Below are 14476 nucleotides of genomic sequence, written 5' to 3'. Positions count from 1 at the left end.
GCTTTAAATGCACCTAATAAAATTACATATTTAGGTCAAGGTGTAGAGTATTTTTGCTTCTAGTTCTCTCAAAATTAAAATGCACTTTTAATGCATATGTTTTTCCAGTACAACTTTTCCAGTTCTTTGTAATGTTAATAAAATATTGTATTTGTTTATGAAAGAGAATGCCCTTTTTTTTCCCAGATAATATCATAGTGGTAAAGACAATTAACTGTGTAGAAGTTGTAATTTCTTTAAAAAAAATTAATCACTTTATCTACTGAGTGACTTTAATGAAAAGTGTTAAATTACTGGATGCCAAACTCTGAAGAGAGTTGATATATAGACAAGAAAACTAATCTTATTACAAAGAGCAAAGGGAATGTCCATAATTACTGTCTACTAAGCACACAAGCTTAGATAGATGTCAGCTGGAAGTGATATTTAGTTTAAGAGTAAACTGAACTTTCTGACATCAGAACATTTATCATATCACCAACTGTCACTATAATTTACATGTATTATCCTTCTTTCTAGTGTAAGTGGATTTAAAGTGTTTAGCTGAAAATTTGACACAAGCAATGGGATTATAGGGCCTTTCTGGAAATGCGGCAGAAGGAGGGGGAAATAAGAGAAGTGCTCAGAGATGAACAAACACATTTGCAAGCATGTGTATGTTTTTAAGAATAAAGACACTCATAGAATGTAACAAAGAAATACAGTCATGAAAAATGATGACAGAAATATGATAAATGGATTTTTAAGGAAACATTTTCATAGGTCCTGCTACAAAAGGCTAGGAGCCTACACTTTCTGATATAGCATGCGTCTTGATGCAAATCCATCAGGAACAATAGAAATTATTGTTTCTAATAGAATAGAGAATGCTGCAAGGAGACCTTATTGCAGCCTTTCAATACTTAAAGGGGGCCTATAGGAAGGATAGGGGCAATCTTTTTAGCAAGGCCTGTTGTGACAGGACAAGGAATAATGGATTTAAACTAAAGAGGAATAGATTTAGACTAGATATAAGGAAGAATTTTTTTACAATGAGGGTGGTCAAGCACTGGAACAGGTTGCCCAGAGAGGTAGTGGAGGCCCCATCCCTGGAAACATTCAAGGTCAGGTTGGACAGGGCTCTGAGCAACCTGATCTAGTTAAAGCTGTCCCTGCTCACTGCAGGGGGGTTGGGCTAGATGACCTCTAAGGGTCCCTTCCAACCCAAAGCATTCTGTGATTCTATGAAATATCTCCCCCAAGAGCTGTCCTTCTCCCATAATATATAGCTTTCATTCCACAAAGAGGTGTGGATTTAAATTATCTTAATTTTGCCATCTGTCTGAAGCATAGTTGAAGATAGTAGTAGGCCGGATTATTTCTTTTTAACCTGATTGGGTGCATCAGTTCTTCAAGGTCCAAATTAAACAACAGTTGAAGCAACTGTAGATTCATTTCCAGAGAGTAGTTTCTCAGAGTAAGAAACCCAGGTCCTATTTGCAATTAAGAACTACATTGATTTTAGCTCCTCTTGGAGGACTCATTGTCATGCTATATTAGGGAACTGGAAAAGGTAAATTTTTTAAAAGTATCTTCAGAGTTGAAAGTGATTATAAACAAGGGAAAAAAACCTGACATTTTTCTGTTGTTTTATATTAAAAGAAATTAAAAAAAATATTTTTGGGCAGTAAATGGAAATAAATTCTTAACTTACATGGAAAATGACCAACATGGTAAGATCTTCTCAGCCATGTGCTTTTTGTAACAAGTCTCTGTCAAATTACAGAAACTTAGGATAGCTTATATTATTCCTAGGTATTAACTTTAAGATAATTTATGTTTATAATTTGAAATACAGGAGAACATGATATCTGAAGAATGTTCATTAGGAGCTACAGCCTTATTATGCTTAAAGCTTGCCAAAATAACACTTACCTCTGTGGAAAATATGTGGCCATAATTATGTAAAACATGAATTATTCTGTAAGTTAAGCCACTATTTTTCTTTCCTTTCCTTAGGGAGATACACATCTGAGAGTGATGTATGGAGCTTTGGAATCCTTTTGTGGGAGACCTTCAGTTTAGGAGTATGCCCGTACCCTGGAATGACGAATCAACAAGCACGAGAACAAGTTGAGAAAGGTAGTTAATTGTAGGGAGCAAAAGAGATGCTGTGTAGATCCATAGGGATGTAGGTACATACAGTATAAAAAATAGCAAAGAAATAACATATGGGTGATATAGCAACTTCAGCAAAAATATGAGATTGTTTAATTGCTGTTTAGCTTTCTGGGAGAAGTAGCGTGCTTTATAGGCTTCTTGCAAAAAGGAAGATAATGACTAGTGACTTAAAGGACGACAGAGTTATAGCATGTTGGCTTTCATGGCTACAGAACTAAAAGATGAAATGGAGAGGAGGGATTGATTGTTGTGCAAATAGAGGCTTGACTAGAATGAATTAGTTAAGATAATGCTAATGCAAGTGGAAATATCCCAAAGTGCTAGAAAAATATTTTATATCATTCTATCTATTAAAGCATTTCAGACAAAATTTTAAGTTATGGTGGAGATTGGCAAGCTGGTTGAACAGTGAATGACACATTTTTTTTTCTCTTTTACAAAATAATCAAAAGACTTTTATTTAAAAGTAACAAATAACTGTAAGCAGGGTTTCAGGTCTTTGATTTCTTTTCATCATCTTTAGTGGCATTTCAGGACTCTTCCTCCTCTACATATTTCTACTGTATAATTCATAAACAGATTCTTAGCTAGTAAAACTACCAAATGATAAAAAAGCTAGTTTGCTGAGTTATATAGAATGTTATTGTTAATTATAATTACTGTAGATGACCATGGAAGTTTGTCTTTAAAAAGCCAAAGAAAAAATATCTGATGTTTTTCAGAGCAGAGGAGTGTTTATAAAAACAAGTCTTACTACCTAAGTACTGCAATTCTGTATGAACCCACTGAGAAAGATATTACAAGTCATATAAAATTTACCCTCAATATTGTTTTAATGCAATGATATTGAACTTTGCTCATTTCTTTTTAAATTTTTCAATATGTACCATTTTTCAATGCTATATATTTTTCCCTTTTTTGTGTACCAGGATACCGAATGTCAGCACCGCAAAAATGTCCAGAAGAAATAAATAAAATAATGCAGAGGTGCTGGGCCTACAAACCTGAAAACCGTCCAAAGTTCAGTGAGATTCAGAAAGAGCTGTCTTCAATCAAAAAGAAAGTGACATAGTGATAAACTAGTGCCAAATTCAGTCTGCAGGACTTTATTTTCCAGTGAAGTAATATTTTCCCCTTAAACACTGCATTTATACAACATTATTTGCAATATTCTTCTAATTACTTTAAAATTAACTGGATTTTTTATATACAAGTGTACCAATGATGTCTATACCTTCATTAAAGATATATTCTGCCAAATGTTATATATCCAGTCACAGTAATATTGTCATTTAGGATACACGTAAATAGAAAAAAAAGCACATACTGTAGACTTAAGTGACTGTGGCTTCTATCTATTTTACAGCAAGTAAATGCTAGTGAAATTTTTCAGAGGTTTTCTACATTATGCTGTGTTCTCGCTCTCCTATCCCTGTCCCATATATCAACACTATGACACTGTAATGTGGTGACTGTCACACATGATGGCCTTAAAACAGTTTTTGATAAGTATATCAATGAGACACTTTTATATTTTTTAAATTCTTTATGCAACTGATATTTTAAAATTATACCTTGTTTAAGGATGAAGGTCAGATTCTGGATGTAAAGTGAAATCCAGAATTTTCTTTTCTAGAAAACTGAACTACATGTGCATTTCTTACCACATTATAGTAAATACTTCTGACTTTGTATGTGATTTACTTAAGCTACTGCTTTTTTCCTGTGAAGCCATCAGAATTCAGTAATATGTCTCCTTTGCAATGAACTACATTTATTTGACAAACAAAAAAGCCAATATCAAGTCTTGACTACATGTATGTTGTTAACAAATACTGCAAATCATCTGCCTTACAAAAAATAAGTAAAAGCAGTAGGTGCACACATGTAGAAAAGGTCAACAAGAAGTAGATTTGCTAAGGATAGCAGCATGTTATAGATAACAAATATGACTGGTTTTAGAGGAGTAAAAGAATATGAATTACTAGATTTGCTTTTGATCCTGACCTTTTCCTTCAATTTTCAGTAATTCTCAGTATGCAGCTGGAGCCTGCAAAAGCTAAACAAAAGTACATTCCATGAATAGTGTCCAAATAAAAATGCTGCTTCTCTATGCCATAAGGAGATATGTTTTAAGCCTCTAGCAGGCTGAACAAGGCAGAGCAGAAACATTAACCTTTTAACTTTTTAAAATCATTACAATCAGATTTCAAAAGACTGTAAACGCCACCAAGAAGGAAAAAGTTTGTATAAAAAAATAACATTCCTCCAGAAAGAATAAAGACTCAACAGTCAGAGGAGGAAAGGCACAAAGTTTGTTACTATGATTCGGTTTTCTTTGCAACTTGGACTATAATGTCCCTTTGTCTCTTCTACACAAAAATCTAACTGGAATATATGTCCACGTGTAGAATTTGTGTGTTAATTCTGAGTTCTTTCATTTTCAGGAAGTTGGATATTACTAGCTATTTTAGAACACCATGTTTTTAGATATCATTTAGGCAGGACTTAAATTAGAATTTTCAGAGCCTTGGGGTTTTTTTTGGAGGTGAAGGACTAATTAGATGGCTAGCTAGTTGCATTATTATTTTGCAGCTCTCAGATTATAGCTATAAGAGAGTAGCTCATTTATAGATCTCAGATCATCTTTATAAAGGCCTTCTCTAAAACAAAACCTGTTAGCTGTACTTAAAAAAAAAATAATTAATAAAATTCTTAAATGCAGTTGACTGAATTCACAGAGTGAAAACATAGAATAGGTGAACTTGATACTTTCTTCCCCTGCCTTCCCAGAATTGAATGCTTTGTAAGTAAAACTTGCAACTGGCTTGGTGTTGTATAGGTAAATATGAACTGTCATCAAATAGGACAACGTAGGATGCATACTGCTACTAGCAAAGAAGGTTTTTGGGGAAAAAAAAGTTCTTCCTAAATTGCCACTATTTGGAACTCTCATTTAGTTTTAGAACTACAAAAGTTTATAGATCAGCTACATAGCTGAAATTTTGTGAATGGGTTAAGAGAGACAGCACATGCTTCTCCATTAAAACCCTTCATCAATTTAAGGCAATTATGCTTTTAAAAGAAAAATCAGGTTGATAGAGATTGCTTCTAGATTGCACATGTTGAAGCTATTGAGCAAGACATTTCCACCACTAAAAAGATTCACAGTACTGTCTTTATACAGTGAGCTCAGTCATTTCAGTCTTTCTCAACATATAAAAAATTCCACAAATATTAAATGCAATAGCAACACAAAATCCTTGGATTGCTAATATGTAAACTAGTTCTCTCTGAACTTGTGCTTCAATTATTACAGAATTTTTCTGCTCTTTAAACAGGGCTGCAGTAGGCTAACAGCTCTAGCTGCACTGTACTGCTAAACCAGAAGAATCTGTCCCTTTGCACCTCCCAAACATTTCTTAACTCTGACAGCTCTACCTACCACAGATACTCCCCTTTCACTTACTTCAAGAAAGTTATTCTTGTGAGACAAAAGTTCCGATATATCCCTGGTTTTGTTTGACTCAAAAGTTTCATAGTGATGTTATACCTTTATACCCGTGGCAATGTGTTTGTATGAAAATTTAAGTAATCCAAGGTGAAACACATAGTTCAAATCATGGTTTAATCAAGTTACAAACCCTAAATACATAATGAATTGTCCACATCATAAAAGACATCAGAACAACAACATTCCCCACTGCCTAGTTTACAATACAGAACGTCCTTTTCCTATTTTTATGGAACAATATTAAGCCAGTTATGCTCCTTTCCAAAGGAATGATCTTGCTGTCAGACCAGATCTAAAACACTATCTTTAAAATTAATACCAGTGCCCCAATTCCATTTGAGCTTCACTTTAAACATGCCTTCTACTTATCAGAACTTTCCAAATAGTATTAATTTTTATTATTGTCATCCATTTTGCTTTTAGAAATCTGACCTCTTTACATCACATAAACTTAATTCTGCAGGTAATTATACATCCCTCCCAAATTTTGAGACTTTCAGCTTCAAACAACAAGCATTGCTAAGTCAATAAAAGTCTACAGGGAACCTAATTTTTCATTAGGTGACTAAGTTGATATGGCTTAATGCATTTTAAATATATAAAATTTTTAATTGAAACTATTACTTTACTGATATTTTGAACAGCAGTATTGCTTCGTCAAAATAGCTCTTCAAAAGAAGCATTTACATTACACTTGAATTCTACACAAAGGTAAACCTGTACCTTTGTTGCTCTCCAGTTTTTCAGTGAAAGGAACTGCTGAATTAAAGTAACCAATTCAGGTGCTTTCAGCCATTCTGATATGTCGCATAGATGCAGCCAGGATGTCATAGAGAAGGTCTTGCACTCTGTATGGCACCTTTTTATAGTATGCTTATGCTTGCTACAAATCACTAATAAATCCACTGGAGACTGGAAGTTTCTTGTGTGTCTGAATGTAGCCAATTCCTTACAACACCTGAAGTTGTAGTGCTTAAGGAGAGATAGTGACAACATTATTTTCCTTCCCTCCACCTTCTGCTTGGTCATGCCACAGATTCAGACTCTTCAGTAGACCTAACAACTAGAAGAAAAATATCTGTTTCTACTGTTAATTGTATCATTACTTGTAACTGACAACTTATTTTTTCCACTGAGCTTCCCACCTAATTTTAACTAAAATGCTAAAAACATGTAATAGGAAAAACTCAGAATTTAGGCTCATCACATGGGACACAAGACAGGCAGACAAAGGCATCTTAAGGACTGAAAGCCAAAACCAAGCACCTATCTGTCCCTTCTATTAAAGAATTGTGTAGTTTTATGCATATTCAAAAGTCTTCCAGATATAAAAATTTGAACTAATAGTTGTAGGACCGCTGTTTTTTTCAACTGCATGTGTTAATTTTCCTTCATATAGTTTTAGGCATCTGAAGAAGGAGGAGGGATGTTGAGGAAGGTGGGAAGGTTGATTCACTGACCCACTAGCACATACAAGAGTTTTGACACTTGTAACCTTGAGTGGAGTACAGATATATTTTCAAACGTGTTTAAATTTTTTTTCAAGTTTGTGCCAAAGTATGCATCATCAAGTTTAATATCTGGTAAAGCACCTTTTATACTCTTTGCTGTTTAAAAAATAATATATTTGTGAAACAGATCGTTAATGCATAACACTGGAAATGGGTGCTTCTTCCCAAAAGTACACATGTAAAAAAAACCAAAATGGCATTTGTGAGTTCATCTGGCTTTTAAACAAGTCTGAAAATGATAACTATGTAATACAATTGTTAGTTGTCTGTCCTTTATAATTTTAAACAGATATGCATTTAAACTTTATTTATTTGCCAATTTTTTATATACTTTAAAGTTACACTTTTGAACTTAAGCTAGCTTTTTATTTTCATAGGCTGTTACAAAACAGAATTTCAGTATTCTTGTAAACTGCAGACCATTTTTGAATAGTCCTTTGTCTTTTCTGCAGTCCCCTTTTTACTGCACCCTTCCAATAAATGTAAAATATTTGCATCAAGCTGTCTCAAATTTAATTTGATATTTACAGGATATATTTATTTACTTGCTTCTGTAGTCAAGTGGAAGATCAACTTTAGTAACACTGCTCTTGGGTATGCCACAATCCAAAACATTCTGTATTTCACAAAGAAAAAATAATTATGTGAATTCTGTTGGCAATTTCTGGAATTAATACCTGTGTGATCCCTGATCACAGTTTGGCTGTCACTTGTGGCTACCTTTTGTAATTCATAAGGGATTGAAAGAAAGAGTAATCCAATGGGCACAAGGGAAAGGACATGTTGAAACAGGTTCAGAACCTTGGGGGCTAGAACCTTGCAGCTTTGAGGGTGTGAGACCATGTATGTTTTTTCCTCAAACCAGAATTGTGTTAGGAAGCTAACCTCCCCATTTCTACAAGCATTTCCAGTTGAGGGGAATACAGTAATCTGAAGATATATATGAGCTTTATATCATTTATTTTACCCATGCCCTAGTGCTCTGTTTACTTTATATTAAAAAAAAATTCTTATTCATATTACTTGTATTTTAAATGTTAGTTTGGTTTTAAACTAGTTTCTTTAAAGCCACTTTATGCTTTACTTAGAACAAACCCAAGCTCTGTAATTACTGCCATTTTTACCATGCTTTGATGCAAGTTCTTTGATTTCCATAATCCCTTCTTAGTGTTAATATAAAGACTGAGATACCAAAATTATGACTTGGGTAGAAAAAAAATCCAAACTATTGTGCTTTAAAAATGTTTTAATGAAATCTTCCAAGAGCTCATGGTTAGTGTAAGGTATGAATACCCCATTGAAAGAACTTTTTCTGCAGATGCACGTTGTTTAAACACATAACAACAGGTGGAAAAACAGGCTTTTGTGTACTTTCACCATTACACAGCGTTAGGTAAGCACTATGTGCTGGCACAAAACTGGAATTTGCAAGATATAGTGCCTGACTGAAGAAAGGGTTAGCAAAGAAGCTAAGTTCTGACACTGGCTTTTAAGAGGGACTAAGGTGCCTATTACATCCCCCCCCGACACCCCCCCCCCCCCCCCCCCCCCCGAAAAAAATACTGCTGCTCACTCTTATAAACTTGGGTAGTTTTCCCCACAGTCTCCCAAGAATCACAAATGAGAGAGATGTAAATCCAAATTTACTGATCTATGTTGAACAGAAGACAATGCAGCATTGGGTTGCATGTAGACTCTGGTAGAATTCTGCTGAGACACTAAATTATTAGCAAGATAATTTCAGAGAATATTCCTGCAACTAAATCTATTCTGCTCATTGATGCCTGGTCTCCAAATAATAAAAACATTCTTGAAAATCTGCTATAGCCAAACACTGAGCCTCACAGAGCCATTGAATCTTCTGATTTGAAGCATCACAGTAGTTAATTAGGAATGAGCCTAAAGAAAGAAGAGGAACCTCCAAATGATCAGGGCCTTTGTGCAGTCCTAATTTTTGTACAGCTTAGAAGTAGGTTTAAACTTGCAGTTTAAAAGATAATGTTCATAAGACTTCTCATAAGATCCCAAAGCACATTAGGCATCTAAGTTTTGCTTTAAATGGCAGATCCCAACATTTCAATGTTCTTGAGATGTCCAATTTAACCACTCAGGCATGTCTTCCCCTAACAAACCTGACAGCCTGCAGTGTCAAAATGGTCCTGTACTGGACCACCTAGGGCCCTAAATCCAACACAGCCATAAAGCTTCATTTCGCATTGCAGTTCAAGCAAGATTTTCCGCTTGGGATTTTTCCTACCTACCTGAATTGTGTGTCCTAACCCAGCAGATACTGTAAAACTGGTGAAACTTCACATAGAAGACATTTGGGTACAAAAGTGTTGACAATGGATAGCAGTGCTTGCATCCATCCAATTTTATCCCAATCCAATCTAAAACCCACAGTTTGCATGTCAAAGCTAGGTTAGTTCTTTTTCTTTGCAAGTGACAGGCATACCTCCCTCCCTTTTAGATCCTAATAGTACGCCTGAAAAGATGTTTTGCGGTTCGGGTACAAAACTTTCCTCAAAGTTTGGCAGATACATTGTTTTTGTTAAATGAAGGAGAGAAAGGGCTCATGGCTGAGGACTCCAAGCAGAAGGATGTGCCTGCATTCAGCCTGACATTAGAGATTGGGGGGATGGGTTGTTTTAAAGTATGGATTTCTCCCCTCCAGCATATTCAACTTACTGGCTGAGTTAGTGGCCCATTCAGTTTGCTGACTTCTTGTGAACCTTGCTCCTGCGTCCCTAACTTTCTACCACCTCCATGCTCAGGGAGCTCAGAGGCTTAACTCAGGCCAAGGACCACGGGGTACTCAAAAGCCAAATGTTCTCATATTTAAGATCTTTGGTGGATCTACCCCCAAGCCAGTGTAGGTCTAAGGAAACCTGCAATAAGTCACACTTAATCAGAATGGAGACAGGATGATCACAGGACAATGGGTGTGAAGTTTCAGAAGTGTAAGGATTACAAGATGCTAATATTAAAAAAGTTTGGAAGGGCTGTGTGGTCCCCATCACACACACTCACCGAGGCTACTCTGCAGCCAGATTTCAGTCCTCCTTCAAGTCATGTTCTAGTTATAAGAAATGTTAAAACACAACATCACTGATATGATCCGAATTACAGCTATGCCCTTTTTACCTCAAAGGACAAAATACAGATAACCACAGAGAAAACGCAAATCAATGTCACATGCAGACACCATTAAACCTGCAACCCACAGAGCTCTCCTTTAATGCAGTTTCATCGTTAGCCAAGTCTTCCTCCACCTCCCTCAATTCCTTACAAGTCTGTCACACTAAAAGCACTGCTGCTAGAGTCTTCAGAAATGCATCCAGACTAAAGAATAGCTCTGTTGAGAGTACAGAATAATTAGAAAAATTGTGCTGTAGTTTTCTAATAACATAGCTCCTGCAGCTTGCAGTGTTCTAATATTCTGCAAACATAAGTGACGGAAGAGCAAAATCAAGCCACTAACTAGCTTTGAATCCTCAAAAGAAGAGACTAACATTTGACCACACTGTAATGGAAAGAAGCATGCATCTTGAACATATTTTAGGCTCATGATGTATTCTCTACCAGTTTGTTCTGGGTCTGGTTGGGATGGAGTTAGCTTTCTTCATAGCAGCCTATATGGTGCTGTGCTTTGCATTTGTGGCTAAAATAGTGTTGATAACACACCAATGGTTTGGCTATTGCTGAGCAGTGCTTGCACAGCATCAAGGCTTTTCTCTCCAACCCCCTCACCCAAAGGCCAATAGGCTGGGGGTAGGCAAAAGGTTGGGAGTAGACATAGCCAGGAAAGCTGACCCCAACTGACCAAAGGGATATTCCATACCATATGATGTTGCACTCAACAATAAAAGCTCAGGGAAAGGAGGAGGAAGGGGGGGACATTTGTGGTTATGGCATTTGTCTTCCCAAGCAACCATTACATGTGCTGAGGCCCTGCTTTCCAAGAAGTGGATGGACATCTGCTTGCCGATGGGAAGCAGTGAATGAATCCCTCTTTTTGCTTTCCTTGTGTGCATGCAGCTTTTGCTTTCCCTATTAAACAGTCATTATCTCGATCCATGATTCTTCTCGCATTCCTTTTATTTTCTGTAGCTGGGGTTTGGGTCCCTGTCTCAACCATGGTGTCCTCAGATGTGGTTTGGGTCCCTGTCTCAGCCATGCTCCTCTGATGGTGCTGAATGAAGGCTCGATAGGCACAGAAAAAGCCCCAGTACGGTGCTAGGAGCTGCTGGGTTTCATGGGGGTAGGCAAGGCATCCTTCTATCAGGTGGTGTGTCATGTTTCTTTGTCACCTCAGCAACAATGTCTCCTCTTATGACAAGATGAAACTAGGTTCCACAAACCTGAGAAAAAGCCAACAGTGTTAGATCATAGAATCATAGAACAGCCCAGGTTGGAAGTGACCTCAGAAGATCATCTGTTCCATCCTTTTGTGGGAAAGGGAGCCTAGATGAGATTATCTAGCACCCTGTCCTATTGTATCTTGAAAACCTCCAGTGATGGGGACTCTACCATGTCCCTGGGGAGGTTGTTCCAGTGATTGATTGTTCTCACTGTAAAAAATTTCTTTCTTATAGCAAGATGAAACCTCTCCCGGTACAACTTGTACCCGTTGCCCCTTGTCTTCTCCATGTGGCTCCTTGTAAAGAGAGAGCCTCTGTCCTCTTTGTAGCTGCCCTTTAAGTACTGGAATATTGTGATGAGGCCCCCCCGAGCCTTCTCTTCTCCAGGGAGAAAAGACCTAACTCCTTCAGTCTTTCCTCATAGGGCAGGTTCTCCAGCCCTTTGATCATTTTCGTGGCCCTCCTTTGGACCCTCTCCTGCGTCTGTCTGCGTCTTTCATAGAATGATAGAATAGTTTGGGTTGGAAGGGACCTTTAGAGGTCATCTAGCCCAAACCCCCTGCAATGAGCAGGGACAGCTTTAACTAGATCAGGTTGCTCAGAGCCACGTCCAACCTGACCTTGAATGTTTCCAGGGATGGGGCATCTACCACGTCTCTGGGCAACCTGTTCCAGTGTTTCACCAAGCTCATTGTAAAAAATGTCTTCCCAATATCTAGTCTAAATCTACCCTCTTTTAGATTAAAACTGTTGCCCCTTGTTTTATCGCAACAGGCCCTACTAAAAAGTTTGTCCCCATCTTTCTTATAAGCCCCCTTTAAATATTGAAAGACTATAATAAGGTCTCCCTGGAGCTTTCTCTTCTTCAGGCTGGAACAACCACAACTCTCTCAGCCTTTCCTCATAGGGGAGGTGCTCCAGCCCCTTGATCATCTTTGTGGCCCTCCTCTGGACCCGCTCCAACAGGTCCATGTCTTTCCTGTGCTGAGTGCTCCGGAGCTGAACGCAGTACTCCAGGCGGGGTCTCACCAGAGTGGAGTAGAGGGGCAGAATCACCTCGTCGACCTGCTGGCCACGCTTTTTTTTATGCAGCCCAGGATACAGTTGGCCTTCTGGGCTGCGAGCGCACATTGTCAGCTCATGTCCAGTTTTTCATCCCCCGGTATCCCCAAGTCCTTCTCTGCAGGACTGCTCTCAATCCCTTCATCCCCCAGCCTGTATTGATACTGGGGGTTGCCCCAACCCAGGTGCAGGACCTTGCACTTGGCCTTGTTGAACTTCATGAGATTCACATGGGCCTACTCCTCGAGCCTCTCAAGGTCCCTCTGGATGGCATCCCTTCCCTCTGGCATATCAGCTGCATCACTCAGCTTGGTGTCATCTGCAGACTTGCTGAGGGTGCACTCAATCCCACTGTCTGTGCCACTGATGAAGATATTAAACAGTATTGGTCCCAGTACGGACCCTTGAGGGACACCACTCGTTACTGTTTTCCACTTGGACACTGAGCCATTGTCTAGAACTCTTTGGATGTGGCCATCCAGCCAGTTCCTTATCCACTTAACAGTCCATCCATCATACACATATCTCTCCAGTTTAGAGGCAAGAATGTTGTGGGGGACCATATCAAAAGCCTTACAGAAGTCCAGGTAGATGACATCCGTAGCTCTTCCTTTGTCCACTGATGTAGTCACTCCATCACAGAAGGCCACTAGATTAGTCAGGCAAGACTTGCCCTTGATGAAGCCATGCTGGCTGTCTCAAATCACCTCCCTGTCCTCCATGTGCCTTAGAATAGCTTCTAGGAGGATCTGTTCCATGATCTTCCCAGGCACAGAGGTGAGGCTGACAGGTCGGTAGTTCCCAGGGTCCTTCTTTCTTCCCTTTTTTAAAATGGGCACAACATCCCCCTTCTTCCAGTCACCAGGGACTTCACCTGACTGCCATGACTTTTCAAATATCATGGAGAGCGGCTTGGCAACTACATCAGCCAGTTCCCTCAGAACTCTGGGATGAATCTCATCAGGTCCCATAGACTTATGTATGTTCCGGTTCCTCAGGTGTCCATGAACCTGATCTTCTCCTACGAAGGGAGGGACTTTTCTCCCCCAGTCCCCGTCCTGAGGTCCAGCCACTCGAGAGGTGTGGGAAGAGAGGTTGCCAGTGAAGACTGAGGGAAAAGTCTTGAGTAGCTCAGCCTTTTCCTCGTCCGTTGTTACCAGTTCGCCAGTCGTGTTCATTGGGAGGGATATGCTTTCTTTGACCTTCCTTTTCTGGCTGACATACCTGTAGAAGCCCTTATTATTGTTTGCATCCCTTGCCAAGTTCAGCTCCAGCCGCGCCTTGGCCTTCCTGACCCCATCCCTACACAACCAGGCAGCGTCCCTATACTCTTCCCAGGATACCTGTCCCTGCTTCCACTGTGCATTTCCTTCTTGCTCCTTAGTTTGACCAGCAGGTCTCGACTCAGTCATGCCTGTCTCTTGCCTTCCTTTCCTGATTTCTTACACCTGGGGATCGAGAGCTCTTGTGCTCTATGGAAAGTGTCCTTAAAGATCTGCCAGCTATCTTCTGTCCCCTTGTCCCTGAGGGCAGTTTCCCAGGGGGTCCTACTGACTAACTCCTTGAAGAGCTGGAAGTTTGCTTTCCTAAAATTCAGGGTCCTGACTTTACTCTTTGCCTGACCCATATCCCTCAGGACTGCAAACTCCACCAGTGCATGATCACTGCAGCCCAAGCTGCCTCCAGTCTTGACATCACCGATGAGCTCACTTGCATTGGTGACCATCAGGTCTAGTATCGCATCCCCTCAGGTAGGGCTGTCTGTTACCTGGCTTAGGAAGTTATCCTCAAAGCATTCCAGGAGTCTCCAGGATTGCCTCCAGCTCACCGTGCTACTTTTCCAGCAGATGTCGGGGTGGTTGAAGTCA

At 39.1% G+C, this 14476-nt stretch overlaps 1 protein-coding gene across 2 annotated transcripts in view; it reads left to right on the top strand.

Annotated features, from left to right (window-relative positions):
• The window catches only part of LOC142596461 (tyrosine-protein kinase Fer-like), a 187981-nt gene extending 184749 nt beyond the window's left edge, over positions 1-3232 (top strand). For both annotated transcript variants that reach the window (XM_075725571.1, XM_075725572.1), the window contains 2 exons: positions 1999-2121; positions 3090-3232. In XM_075725571.1, coding sequence (XP_075581686.1) covers positions 1999-2121; positions 3090-3232 — 266 coding nt within the window. The remainder of the gene's footprint in view (positions 1-1998; positions 2122-3089) is intronic.
• The last annotated feature ends 11244 nt before the right edge of the window (positions 3233-14476 follow it).

This window comes from Pelecanus crispus, chromosome W (assembly GCF_030463565.1).
Source record: "Pelecanus crispus isolate bPelCri1 chromosome W, bPelCri1.pri, whole genome shotgun sequence".
NCBI classification, from domain to species: domain Eukaryota; kingdom Metazoa; phylum Chordata; class Aves; order Pelecaniformes; family Pelecanidae; genus Pelecanus; species Pelecanus crispus.
The sequence above is the reverse complement of the archived record's forward strand: the minus strand, read 5'-3'. Positions and strand labels throughout refer to the sequence as shown.